The sequence below is a fragment of the Takifugu rubripes genome, chromosome 9, assembly GCF_901000725.2.
Source record: "Takifugu rubripes chromosome 9, fTakRub1.2, whole genome shotgun sequence".
Lineage (NCBI taxonomy): Eukaryota > Metazoa > Chordata > Actinopteri > Tetraodontiformes > Tetraodontidae > Takifugu > Takifugu rubripes.
Genome location: NC_042293.1, coordinates 3,139,962 through 3,154,131, shown reverse-complemented (window position 1 = coordinate 3,154,131; position 14,170 = coordinate 3,139,962). Strand labels below are relative to the sequence as shown.

Sequence of the window (14,170 nt, the reverse complement as noted above, 5' to 3'; positions counted from 1 at the left end):
TAAAGAATGGAAATCACTTCACGCATTAGTCGAGTCAGTATGAGACAACCTCATCTCCTCACTGAGGACACTGATAGTGTTTATTTTCATTATGAAGAGTAAAGCCTCTACAGCACAGCAATGAATCACCATAAAATTTTAAAAACTGGAGGTGGAAAACTGATGCAGTCCATTTTAAGAGCCCCCCCCATCAGCAGTGGCAGCAGTTGGGTTTGGGTTCACACTGAGGGCTGCAGCACGGCTCCAGACTCGGGTCTGTTCCTTTGGATATCTGGCTTTCTCCAAACACCATGGAGCCTTCAAACTGTTCCTTGACTTTCCTGATCCTTCCCAGCACTGCTTGCAGGTCAGGTCTCTTGTCCAGTGAGAGAGGGTAGTGCTCCGATGGATCGGCCTCCAGGTCAAACAGAAGAGGGGGGTCGTGGACCGTCAGGCTTGCAAATATGGAGCAGTCTTGGTCGGGGGTGGTGCCGCTGTGGGAGGCGCCTGATGCACGAGAAATAAAGAGATGCAGTCAAAAGTGCTGCTGCGGCCTTCATAGAACAGTGCGAGCCTGTACACAAGAAACATTCCCCACCTTGTGTATAAAAGTGGGCCTTGTATTTTTCCAACCTGATGGCGAAGACACCGTACGTCTCACTGGGGTTTGTGGGATAGAACATCATGGTCTCCCTTTTACTCTGGAGAAAAAAATCTTACCATCAGCCTCACAAGTGCATTATTTCAATTATTTACTAAATTGTATGGCTACCTTTCCCTGGCTGAACAGAATATTTGACATATCAACCCCATCGAGCATCACTTGGGGCAGTTTGGCTCCTGCCAGACTTGCAATAGTGGGGAGAATATCCAGCGTACTGGCCATTTCATGGGTAACACCTACAGAAAAGCTGCAGTGAATAATGCTCTGGTTGTACCCGTGTTTATACTTAAAAGCACCAGTTTGAACCGAAAATGAATGAAAACAATGCTAAATGAGGACTGTCAGAGTAAAACAGATACTTCCAGGCCTGATCAAAAATGGAAGTTTTATGGTTTTCCAAAGTGTCCTGACCTGGTTGAATGATCCCCCGCCAGTAGGCAATGGCCGGCTCTCTCATGCCCCCCTCATACGTAGTGCCTTTGCCACACCTCAGAGGACCGGCGTTGCCTCCTCGGGACATACGCATGAGTTCAGGCCTGAGACACAGGAGGAGAGGTGTCCTCACACTGCTCCACTGTTATCATCATCAAAGCAATACATACATTCACTATAAGGAATCACAAAACCAACCCATTGTCTGATGTGAATAAGATAAGCGTGTTGTTGAGCACTCCTGTCCCCTCCAGGGTTTCAAGAAGGCTTCCTATCGTGTTGTCAAGCTCCAACAGCGCATCTCCAAATGGGCCTCTCAGAGACATTCCAGCAGCTCCTGGACCAGCAAACTGGGGGTAGTGGGTGTGCTGCAAGAGGCAAAAGGGAGGCACATGTAGGAACTCTAAGACTGCCCTAACTTTCTGCCAGTTAGCTCCCATTTTATTTCATCATCATTATGTTCCCATTTTACAACTCGCGCAGTTCAGTTTTTACTGTCTCACTCATATGTTAAACCAGCGATTCTAATTTAAGTTTCTAAAGTTGACTTATAAAATCACAGTGCTTATTCTGCCAGGACAAACGAAGTCGGTTTAAACGAATTTATAATGGTGGGACCGTTTGCTTACATGAGAAGGAAAGTAGAGGAAGAAAGGTTGTCTCTTCTTGGCTGACGTGGAAATAAAATCACTTGCAAAGTCTCTGTACGCGTTCTCCAGATCCAGGAAGTTCACTGGCTGCTGCTTGATGACCTCATTGTACATCAGCGGGACAGTCACGGTGCCCACATCGCACAAACCGAAGCACTTTACATCCGGTGGGAAACAGGTCAAATTCTGACAGGGTCCCTAAAAAAGACAGAGATTATTTATTATTATTTACACTGACGTGTCAAAACAGATCAGCTTTTCATCGCTCACCATGTCGTGGGAGTAAGGGATGCCGAGGTACTGGTCAAACCCCTGCCTGGTGGGAAGAAATGTCCCGTTTGCTCCGATCCCAAGGTGCCACTTCCCCACAGCGGCAGTGGCGTAGCCCAGAGGTTTCAGTACTTCGGCGATGGTGGTCTCATTCAGAGGGAGCCCGCCCCTGGAGCCCGGGTATAACACTCCCGGGTAGACGCCTGAGCGAGTCTGATAGCGGCCTGTCAGCAGGGATGCCCTGAGAACCACCAAAGCAACATAAGGACAGTATTGAGCAGTGAGATTAGAAACTTGGAGTCCCGCTGAGTTTGACAGAAACATCTCAGAATATGGTAAAATATGTCAGTTCATGTCCTGACGCTTGAGTCTCTCTCGCTCTCAGTGGTGCCAGTTTGTGGTAACCGGCAGTGACTCTTCCACATTGTTGTCAAGGAGACGTGTGTGATGTGCATGCAAACCTTTTTAACCTAAATGTCCTGTTTCCTGTCTGTACCTTTGCTCATGGTGGTACTAAACCTTCTCTTACCACCTACAGGCAATCTTGAGTTTAAGTGAATGCGATTGTCATTTGAGCGGATTTGATTTCAACATTCAGAGCAGAATTATCAACCCCTTTAGGGCAGGAAGTTCTCCGTGTCCCGAAGTGACAAAGCCGCCCCAGGAGGTCACACTGCTACTGGTTGAGTCAAGTGAGGCTGCAGTTCTTTAGAGGTTTTTCTGCATTATTTTGCCATCTTCTGGATATGCTCCATGCAATGGCAGCCCCTCCAGGGAAGCTTAAAACATAATATACATATATATTTCATAATGTCTACTTTGTTAGTTTCCTCCAGTTGACAGGAAAAAAATGAATACATAAACATGAACTTATTCTTTGACTCAAACACAAAGGTTGTATTATATTCTCTAATAAAAACGACTGACCAATGTCCTGCAGCCTTTGGCCTTTGACAAAGTAAATATCAAAAAGACTCCAAAGCTGCTGTGGATTTTTGGAAGTCTTTTCTATGCGATCCAAACATCATTTTCTATTTAAAATGCGCACTGTAGTGAAATGTAGGCTTTTAAAAATAAACCTGTTTGGACAATTGTGATCACGTCATGCTGAGACTGACTTCAAAATCTAAAAAGCTCAAAACTCCTGATATTATAGATATATCCAACATATGTGTGGGCTTGTTCTGTGGACACCTGGACGGGCTGCAGACCGGGCTGGTGCAGTAGAAATCAGTAAACCGGAGTCCTCCTGCTGCAAGGCGGTCCAGGTTCGGAGTGAGGGACGTCGGGTGTCCGTAACAGCCCAAGTCCCCAAAACCCAAATCATCTGCGAAGAGGAGGACGAAATTCGGAGGAGACGACGTGCAGGAACCAAGAAGTACACAGCTTATGAAGCTAACGATGATGGCGTTATCCATTCTGTCGCCCTGTCAAGGTAAGGAGGAGGCATATAAAAACTACAAACAGGAAATCAAACATCTATTAGCGCTGTCGCATATAAATGACGTCAGACCGAAAATAAAATGAAATCTTTATTTATAAACGAATCCATTTACAATTTTACAGTCTCGCCCCCATGAATTTAAGGAAAACCCTAAAACATAATAAGGTAAGACAATTGTCACGAATCAAATGATGTATTGATCATCAATAATTCATAGATATGTTGGGTTTGTTTTCCTTTTTTGTAACTTATTTATGGCCACATTTCTTCTTGTTTTGTTGCAAGGTCTTGCAAGGTGTCTGTGTTCACATAAAAAGGAAGCTTTTTTTTTTTAGTTTTGGATGGTGTTACAACCTCATCTCCTCACTGAGGACACTGATGCGGTCCATTTTAAGAGGCCCCCCCATCAGCAGTGGCAGCAGTTGGGTTTGGGTTCACACTGAGGGCTGCAGCACGGCTCCAGACTCGGGTCTGTTCCTTTGGATATCTGGCTTTCTCCAAACACCATGGAGCCTTCAAACTGTTCCTTGACTTTCTTGATCCGTCCCAACACTGCTTGTAGGTCAGGTCTCTTGTCCAGTGAGAGAGGGTAGTGCTCCGATGGATCGGCCTCCAGGTCAAACAGAAGAGGGGGGTCGTGGACCGTCAGTCTTGCAAATATGGAGCAGTCTTGGTCGGGGGTGGTGCCGCTCTGGGAGGCGCCTGATGCACGAGAAATAAAGAGATGCAGTCAAAAGTGCTGCTGCGGCCTTCATAGAACAGTGCGAGCCTGTACACAAGAAACATTCCCCACCTTGTGTATAAAAGTGGGCCTTGTATTTTTCCAACCTGATGGCGAAGACACCGTACGTCTCACTGGGGTTTGTGGGATAGAACATCATGGTCTCCCTTTTACTCTGGAGAAAAAAATCTTACCATCAGCCTCACAAGTGCATTATTTCAATTATTGACTAAATTGTATGGCTACCTTTCCCTGGCTGAACAGAATATTTGACATATCAACCCCATCGAGCATCACTTGGGGCAGTTTGGCTCCTGCCAGACTTGCAATAGTGGGGAGAATATCCAGCGTACTGGCCATTTCATGGGTAACACCTACAGAAAAGCTGCAGTGAATAATGCTCTGGTTGCACCCGTGTTTATACTTAAAAGCACCAGTTTGAACCGAAAATGAATGAAAACAATGCTAAATGAGGCCTGTCAGAGTAAAACAGATACTTCCAGGCCTGATCAAAAATGGAAGTTTTATGGTTTTCCAAAGTGTCCTGACCTGGTTGAATGATCCCCCGCCAGTAGGCAATGGCCGGCTCTCTCATGCCCCCCTCATACGTAGTGCTTTTGCCACACCTCAGAGGACCGGCGTTGCCTCCTCGGGACATACGCATGAGTTCAGGCCTGAGACACAGGAGGAGAGGTGTCCTCACACTGCTCCACTGTTATCATCATCAAAGCAATACATACATTCACTATAAGGAATCACAAAACCAACCCATTGTCTGATGTGAATAAGATAAGCGTGTTGTTGAGCACTCCTGTCCCCTCCAGAGTTTCAAGAAGGCTTCCTATCGTGTTGTCAAGCTCCAACAGCGCATCTCCAAATGGGCCTCTCAGAGACATTCCAGCTGCTCCTGGACCAGCAAACTGGGGGTAGTGGGTGTGCTGCAAGAGGCAAAAGGGAGGCACATGTAGGAACTCTAAGACTGCCCTAACTTTCTGCCAGTTAGCTCCCATTTTATTTCATCATCATTATGTTCCCATTTTACAACTCACGCAGTTCAGTTTTTACTGTCTCACTCATATGTTACACCAGCGATTCTAATTTAAGTTTCTAAAGTTGACTTATAAAATCACAGTGCTTATTCTGCCAGGACAAACGAAGTCGGTTTAAACGAATTTATAATGGTGGGACCGCTTGCTTACATGAGAAGGAAAGTAGAGGAAGAAAGGTTGTCTCTTCTTGGCTGACGTGGAAATAAAATCACTTGCAAAGTCTCTGTACGCGTTCTCCAGATCCAGGAAGTTCACTGGCTGCTGCTTGATGACCTCATTGTACATCAGCGGGACAGTCACGGTGCCCACATCGCACAAACCGAAGCACTTTACATCCGGTGGGAAACAGGTCAAATTCTGACAGGGTCCCTAAAAAAGACAGAGATTATTTATTATTATTTACACTGACGTGTCAAAACAGATCAGCTTTTCATCGCTCACCATGTCGTGGGAGTAAGGGATGCCGAGGTACTGGTCAAACCCTTGCCTGGTGGGAAGAAATGTCCCGTTTGCTCCGATCCCAAGGTGCCACTTCCCCACAGCGGCAGTGGCGTAGCCCAGAGGTTTCAGTACTTCGGCGATGGTGGTCTCATTCAGAGGGAGCCCGCCCCTGGAGCCCGGGTATAACACTCCCGGGTAGACGCCTGAGCGAGTCTGATAGCGGCCTGTCAGCAGGGATGCCCTGAGAACCACCAAAGCAACATAAGGACAGTATTGAGCAGTGAGATTAGAAACTTGGAGTCCCGCTGAGTTTGACAGAAACATCTCAGAATATGGTAAAATATGTCAGTTCATGTCCTGACGCTTGAGTCTCTCTCGCTCTCAGTGGTGCCAGTTTGTGGTAACCGGCAGTGACTCTTCCACATTGTTGTCAAGGAGACGTGTGTGATGTGCATACAAAACCTTTTTAACCTAAATGTCCTGTTTCCTGTCTGTACCTTTGCTCATGGTGGTACTAAACCTTCTCTTACCACCTACAGGCAATCTTGAGTTTAAGTGAATGCGATTGTCATTTGAGCGGATTTGATTTCAACATTCAGAGCAGAATTCTCAACCCCTTTAGGGCAGGAAGTTCTCCGTGTCCCGAAGTGACAAAGCCGCCCCAGGAGGTCACACTGCTACTGGTTGAGTCAAGTGAGGCTGCAGTTCTTTAGAGGTTTTTCTGCATTATTTTGCCATCTTCTGGATATGCTCCATGCAATGGCAGCCCCTCCAGGGAAGCTTAAAACATAATATACATATATATTTCATAATGTCTACTTTGTTAGTTTCCTCCAGTTGACAGGAAAAAAATGAATACATAAACTCTGCTGATTGACTGTGTTGGCCCTTTGCCCAAGTCTAAGGCAGGTAGCATGTATTTGCTAACAGTGATGTGCTTAAGTACACGCTATCCTGCCGCTTACCCTTTGCGCAACATTACCACAAAAGCTGTTGTCAAAGCATTGTCCCAGTTCATTTCTGTATTCGGCATTCCAAAAGTCATTCAAAGTGATCAAGGGACAAATTTCACTTCACATATGTTTGCTGAAATTTTGAAACAGTTACATGTCAAACATGCTCTGTCTTCTCCATACCATCCTCAAAGCCAGGGAGCTATTGAGCGTTTTCATCAGACCCTGAAGTCCCTGTTACGCTCTTATTGTTCAGAGCTTGACCGAGATTGGGAGGAGGGGTTGCCCTGGTTAATGATGGCTGCAAGAGAGGTTACTCAAGAAAGTACCGGGTTCAGCCCAAACGATTTGGTGTTTGGACACGCAGTGCGGGGCCCGTTGGCGGTCCTGCATGATGATTGGAAAAAAACTTCTCCACCCACAAATTTGACAGATTATGTAAATGGGTTTAGAAGACGTTTGTATGAAGTGGGAAAATTGGCAAAAGCAAACTTGGAAAAGTCCCAGAGGAAAATGAAAGGGTTATTTGACCGTAGAGTAGAAAAGCGGGTCTTTAGCCCCGGTGACCAGGTGTTGGCACTTCTTCCTCTGGTGGGTTCTCCTTTTCAGGCAAAATTTTCAGGCCCTTATGCTGTTGTAAGGCAGATCTCGGATCAGAATTACATCATTGCAACGCCTGATCGTAGGAAGAAGTCACAGCTTTGCCATGTAAACCTTTTGAAACCTTATTACGCCCTTCCGTCTGTGCCTAGTGGTACACTGGGGGAAAGACCAGTGGCAGTGGCAGCCTCAGTGGGAAACTCTGACCCTGTGTCTGTATGGGTAGGGGGTGAAAAGGAGGATGTGAATGTTCCTGATGATAGCATGTTGCAGGGCCGTCTTAGGAACTCCGAGTCTCTTAGTAAGTTAGACATGTTGTTGGATCATTTGCCTGAGACTCGGAGGAATCAGATAATTGAACTGATACATTCTTTCCCTTCTTTGTTTTCGGACACTCCCTCTCGTACTCATTTAGTTGAGCATGACATAGATGTAGGAGATGCTCACCCTATTCGGCAACGTTTTTATCGCGTTTCACCGAAGAAACGTGAACAGCTTGAGACAGAGGTAAGGTACATGTTAGAGCATGACATTGCGGTGCCCTCTAGTTCAAGTTGGGCTTCACCATGTTTGCTGGTGGTTAAACCAGATAATACTTTTAGACCATGTACTGATTTTCGCAAAGTGAACAAGATCACTAAACCTGACTCTTTTCCATTACCACGGATGGAGGATTGTGTAGATCAGGTTGGTTCGGCAAAATTTGTCAGTAAATTTGACCTTTTGAAGGGTTATTGGCAAGTGCCTTTGTCAAAGCATGCACAGGACGTTGCTTCATTCATAACCTCTTCAGGGCTTTATTCATATAAAGTTATGCCATTTGGGTTACGAAATGCACCAGCTACCTTTCAGAGATTAATGAATACAGTAGTGGACGGCTTGGATGGCTGCGCGGTGTACTTGGATGATGTTGTCATCTATAGTGACACATGGGAAAACCATCTACAGCACATCAAAGCTTTGTTTGACCGTCTTGAGTGGGCAAATCTGACAATAAATCTAGCTAAGTGTGAGGTTGCCAGGGCTACTGTAACTTACTTAGGAAAGGTGGTGGGTCAGGGGCACGTTCGTCCAGTTAGAGCCAAAGTGTTGGCCATTGATCAATTTTCCCCACCAACAACTAAAAAAGAACTCATGCGTTTTTTGGGCATGGTAGGCTATTATCGGGCATTTTGTCGGAACTTTTCTACTGTGGTTGCCCCTCTTACTATTCTCCTTAGTGAAAAGGCAAAGTTTGAGTGGTCACCCCTGTGTCAGCAAGCTTTTGAAGAGGTTAAGCTTGTGATTTCCTCTGCCCCTGTCTTGGCCGCTCCTAGAATGGGAGAGCCTTTTAAGCTACAGGTGGATGCCAGCAAGTTGGGGGCTGGTGCAGTACTGTTGCAGGTAGGTGAGGATGAGATAGACCACCCAGTCAGCTTCTTTTCCCGAAAGTTCAATTCTTACCAGTTGAACTATTCTATTGTGGAGAAGGAAGCGTTAGCATTAATATGGGCCTTGCAGCATTTTGAAGTCTATGTAGGGGGGGGGAGTGGAGCCACTGGTAGTTTACACTGATCACAACCCTCTCACATTCCTCCATTCTTTGCAGAATCCCAACCAACGACTCATGAGATGGTGTCTTTTCCTGCAGCCGTACAACTTAGACATCCGCCATATAAAGGGGGCAGAGAATGTCCTGGCAGATGCGCTGTCTAGGGCACTGCCTAGTTGAAATTCTGTGTTCTGTTTGCCTTAATCTCTTGGTTTTTCCCTGTCATTCTTGCTCTGTTTCTTTAAGGGGTCAAAATTGCCCAGTCAGGAGGAGCGGAACTGGGTTAAGCCGAGCACAGGAGTGGTGCCAGTCTGGACCTGTCTGGCTCCTCCCAGCTTGCAGGTTAAACCAGTCTCACTGACGACCCACCCAGTCTCTGGGTAAACAAAACAAAACACATGGGCGGGCCGTCACAACATGAACTCATTCTTTGACTCAAACACAAAGGTTGTATTATATTCTCTAATAAAAACGACTGACCAATGTCCTGCAGCCTTTGGCCTTTGACAAAGTAAATATCAAAAAGACTCCAAAGCTGCTGTGGATTTTTGGAAGTCTTTTCTATACGATCCAAACATCATTTTCTATTTAAAATGCGCACTGTAGTGAAATGTAGGCTTTTAAAAATAAACCTGTTTGGACAATTGTGATCACGTCATGCTGAGACTGACTTCAAAATCTAAAAAGCCCAAAACTCCTGATATTATAGATATATCCAACATATGTGTGGGCTTGTTCTGTGGACACCTGGACGGGCTGCAGGCCGGGCTGGTGCAGTAGAAATCAGTAAACCGGAGTCCTCCTGCTGCAAGGCGGTCCAGGTTCGGAGTGAGGGACGTCGGGTGTCCGTAACAGCCCAAGTCCCCAAAACCCAAATCATCTGCGAAGAGGAGGACGAAATTCGGAGGAGACGACGTGCAGGAACCAAGAAGTACACAGCTTATGAAGCTAACGATGATGGCGTTATCCATTCTGTCGCCCTGTCAAGGTAAGGAGGAGGCATATAAAAACTACAAACAGGAAATCAAACATCTATTAGCGCTGTCGTATATAAATGACGTCAGACCGAAAATAAAATGAAATCTTTATTTATAAACGAATCCATTTACAATTTTACAGTCACACGCCCATGAATTTAAGGAAAACCCTAAAACATAATAAGGTAAGACAACTGTCACGAATCAAATGATGTATTGATCATCAATAATTCATAGATATGTTGGGTTTGTTTTCCTTTTTTGTAACTTATTTATGGCCACATTTCTTCTTGTTTTGTTGCAAGGTCTTGCAAGGTGTCTGTGTTCACATAAAAAGGAAGCTTTTTTTTTTTTAGTTTTGGATGGTGTTATATTTTTATGTTTATTACTCATCACATTTGTACCCAGCCTCACAAAAGCAAAAAAATGATATTCTATGTTGTCCCAGTTATGTATAATGCTGAGTCCACATGTGCACGTCTGCATTACAATTGTGGCATTTATTGCCTGTATGAGGTTATCAAAGAAAGTATTCCAACATATCCAGTATAAGACCCATGAGGGCTAGAGTAAAAGAAAACCATAAATGACCTTTAACACATGAAAATGCCAACATAAATGTCAGTGATTTAGCTGTCTATATCTCACTGGATTTCAAATGGTTTATTGTAAAGTAATCTGTGAGACCCTGATATTATAAAAATTTGCTCGTTATCAGAACTCAGATGTTTCCCAGATGAATTGCGCAACCAATCATTTTAAATCCAAGACACAATTTTATTATTTTATCTTACAGTGTCGCCCAGCCCAGCGTAAATAACCAAGACAGCTCTTCTTTTCCAGGATTCTATCACAAGAAAGACCTGGACGTTATTAGGGGGTTTAATGGTTCATATTCTTGGATGATCAGAAAGGTTTAATGCAATAATTTGTCATTATTGCATGTTCAAAAATACACTGCTGCTAAAATACCAGCTATGACATTTTCCTGAACATTATCTGAGCAGGTGTGATCTGAAAATTGTCCACAAAGAGCGACACAAAGAGACTCTCTTCAAGTACACAATCAATTTGCTGCCTGGACTTGACATCCATTATCAATCATTCATGCTGATAACTTAAGGATTTACCAGTTCTAATGACTTTGAGAGATAAGAGAATGAAGAGAACCTCACTACTGCACAGCTTGGACTGCTTGTCTGTCTGCCTGTGCTGTGGTTCAGCAGAAGCTTAGTGCTCTGACCTTAGCCTGCAGGTAAATAAAAACACCTGTCAGTGACAAACAGAACAGAACGAGTAGCTTGAAGTGGGCGAGGTTGCAAAAAGGTCTGCACCCCTGTGTGTGTTTGTGTCTTAGAGTGCTGTTGTGTGTGAGAGTGTGTTAGCCTTCCTGCTGTTAACACTTGTTTTTACACTCTGTGGATGTGTCAGTTTGGAGGCATGTGATAATTACTGCACTGAGATAAAAATCTTGTCAATTTTGCATATGACATATTTGATTTTGTGTGTGTGTGCGTGTGTGTGTGTGTGTGTGTGTGATAGACACACAATAATCCTGAGAAATGAAAGGAGATAATACATTTGCAGCTTCTCTCCTCATTCTGCCCATCATCCTTGATTTATTGGGCTTCACAGGAGGTACAGCAGGTATTAACTGGGATGAGAGCTGCCAGCAAACAGGCACCAGTTGGTCACGATGGAAAAACACTTTCTGGTCTTTTCACCACGTGTTGTTTTTCACAGGAACCGATAAGCATCTGTGAATTTAACTGTGCTGCGGTGTTTTCCGACTACTTTTATGTGCAAATGACCCTGAATGATGTGCAAGATGTGTTTGCCACTAGAGGGCGCCATCGGATTGCAATTCATAGCGCTTATAAAGCTTAAAGAAAGAGAAAGAAAAAGAAAAAAAATAATCAATTTTGACAGCTTTTCCGAATTAGTTCCACACATGATCTGTGTCAAATCTGAGGCTTTGTTTTCAAACAGCAGCATTTGGGTCATTGCAGGTTGATTCTTGGTAAATTGCTGTTAAGCTTCGTGACATTTCTTGGCTGAAATAAGCAGCTAACGACTTTATTCATGCTTTCCAAGCTCACGGTGACAGACAGGCCTTCCAGTCCCTAAATGCCTTTGTTTTCCCTAGCCTAAAGGGAGGTATGACAGAAAACCGCCTGGCACACAAACAGAGGTTTCATTGGCATAATGTGCACCAGCACAAAGAATTATGCAATGAAACCTAAACCTCTGCGGAGCAACACGAGCCCTAGAACTCATGAATGTTTGAGGACCTGCTGGGTTAACCTGCACTTTTTGTGGACTAATCTGGGAGTAACTGTTCTCTTGAACTGCGTCTCAACTAGGCCCAAACGCACTGCACGAGGAGACATCCCAGTTCCCCCTCTCAACCCGGCGGTTATAATTCCTCCACCATTAATATCCTCTCTGATCCAATTGGACTCTCAGTGCGTGGTCTCTGCTTTCCCGTGATGAACTGCCTCTGCATAGACAACCTGCCCTTGCCACTGTTTCCCGCACAACATTGTGATGATGTTATTCAGAAAGAAAATGTGCGAGCGTCCTGGATCATGCTGTACCCTCCTGCTGCCAACTCAAGCATAATATAGTCTCTCTTTTATGAGCCATTTCTTTTCATTCTTTTTTAAAATCTACTTTGGAAATGATTTCCTTCCACCCCAGGAGGAGCAGCCTTCTGCTGAAAAAGGAGGTTCCTGCTGCCATTGTTGCGCTCAAAAGTGAGCAAGTGAGAGAGATGAATGGCAAAAACGCGCACGCATGTTGTTGAGATGTTTCTGTGGAAGCTCTTCTGTTTGATAACAGTTCCGCTCACCTTGAGATGGGCTTCGGCTTAGCGGGTCCTCAGGGAGAGAGAAACCCTCCGCTTGGATTGTAAACAGGTCTGTCCAAATGTATTAACATCGGCTGCGAGTGCATAATCACGAAGCTAAGCTCCTCGCATCTACACCCTCGAATTGCAATGTCTTCTATTTTCCCATTTGAATTCTGCGACGTGCGCGACTGTAATCAAAACAAATGGGCCCGGCTGCATATGTGGCAACATCCTGAAAGTGAATCAAACGAGGGGCTGAAAGGGCCGTTCAGATTAAACAAATGATCACTTAGAGCATCCAATTACTTTCCCTATAGCTGATGATGAACTTTCATCTCAGGACAATTTCCTCACAGCAAATGGTCAAATCCTGACAAATCACATGGGAATTGAGCGAATCAATTAACTGCTAACTTTACAGGGTTAACTAGCTTGGTGGCCCTTCATTAAAAGCTGCAGTTTGTGGCTCCATCACTTCTAGAAACCACCGAATGGAACTGTAATCATGAGCTAAATTCAGGATAATTTTCGCGAATTCTATTTGCAGTTGTAGATGAAACTGCTCCGATTAATCTGTTTCAACGGGGCTCCGTGTGTCACTGCAGGTCTATACCGCTCAGTGTGCTTGTTACGTTTGCCAGCGGCAGATTGCTTTAATCACATGGAATTTATCCGAGGGGAGCGGGGAAGCGCCGTAAATGAATTAACAAGTGTAGCAGTACAGTGTCTAATTACAGTTTTGACTCAGAATTAGCGAGGCAGGCCATTATCCATGTCAGTTTGAGGAGTGACTCATCGTCGAGCCGAAAAGCCCGCTCTCTGCTGCGTAAGCTAGCACGCCGCGTACGGGCACAGGCTCGACGCCGTTCCTACAGGGCTGGTTTCAGAGCAGATATGGATCCTTGAATCAATTAGCGCTCCATCGGCCATATACTCAGATCCCTTTTTTTTGTGTCACGTTCGATAAAACACTTTTCCTGGTCTGTCTGTCTCTCTGCACTTAAGCTGCTCTTGATTTGCCTCTCTTGGCCCCCAAGATGCCCGCAGCCATATTTCACCTTCGGTGAATCAACTTCCGATAAATCCCACAGCTTTGATTAGATTTCATCAGTCGCTGCATCAGGAAGGAGGGCGGAACGGTGATGTTCGCTCTTTTTTGGCGCTGCCACATCAGGGTCGTCCAGGAGGACGTCGCAGTGCAACAGCTGCTTGTTTAGGGTGGTTTCGTTGCCCCAAATTGACCAACAAATAAGAATCACAAGAAAACCTGGCTCATCAAGTGTCAGCGCTTGATATATCCAGAATATATATGTAAAGCACCTCCTCACTCCTCTCCCCCAGCTACTCTGCTTGTTCGGATTCGTGCTGTTGGACATCACTTCCTCTTTTTTTTAGATCACTTTCTTGCTTGAGGTCACTTCCTCTTGAGGTCACTCCGTCTGCAGGCTGACCAGAGTTCACTTGCTTGCTCTGCACCAGAGTTCGGAGGAGCTTTCACACCCATCCAATCAGAGAGGACTGTCCAAGGAAACGAACTCTGGGCCATTTAAAGTGGACCAAACTTCAGAGAAAAAGATCACCAAAGGAGGATCAATAATCCCCTTTGTG

General features: G+C 45.0%; 2 protein-coding genes across 2 annotated transcripts; both read right to left on the bottom strand.

Annotated features, from left to right (window-relative positions):
* Nucleotides 1-34: 34 nt before the first annotated feature.
* LOC101072550 (arylsulfatase A-like) lies at nucleotides 35-3,493 on the bottom strand. Its single transcript, XM_003967099.3, has 8 exons — nucleotides 3,190-3,493; nucleotides 1,996-2,236; nucleotides 1,705-1,923; nucleotides 1,274-1,443; nucleotides 1,055-1,179; nucleotides 752-879; nucleotides 578-680; nucleotides 35-486 (listed from the first exon to the last, which is right to left on the bottom strand). The coding sequence occupies exons 1-8, from the start codon at nucleotides 3,411-3,413 to the stop codon at nucleotides 191-193; spliced, it is 1,506 nt and encodes a 501-aa protein (XP_003967148.1). The 5' UTR covers nucleotides 3,414-3,493; the 3' UTR covers nucleotides 35-190.
* A 250-nt stretch (nucleotides 3,494-3,743) lies between these two features.
* Nucleotides 3,744-9,739, bottom strand: LOC101061415 (arylsulfatase A). The gene is made up of 8 exons (XM_029841477.1): nucleotides 9,482-9,739; nucleotides 5,651-5,891; nucleotides 5,360-5,578; nucleotides 4,929-5,098; nucleotides 4,710-4,834; nucleotides 4,407-4,534; nucleotides 4,233-4,335; nucleotides 3,744-4,141 (listed from the first exon to the last, which is right to left on the bottom strand). The coding sequence occupies exons 1-8, from the start codon at nucleotides 9,703-9,705 to the stop codon at nucleotides 3,846-3,848; spliced, it is 1,506 nt and encodes a 501-aa protein (XP_029697337.1). The 5' UTR covers nucleotides 9,706-9,739; the 3' UTR covers nucleotides 3,744-3,845.
* Nucleotides 9,740-14,170: the final 4,431 nt, after the last annotated feature.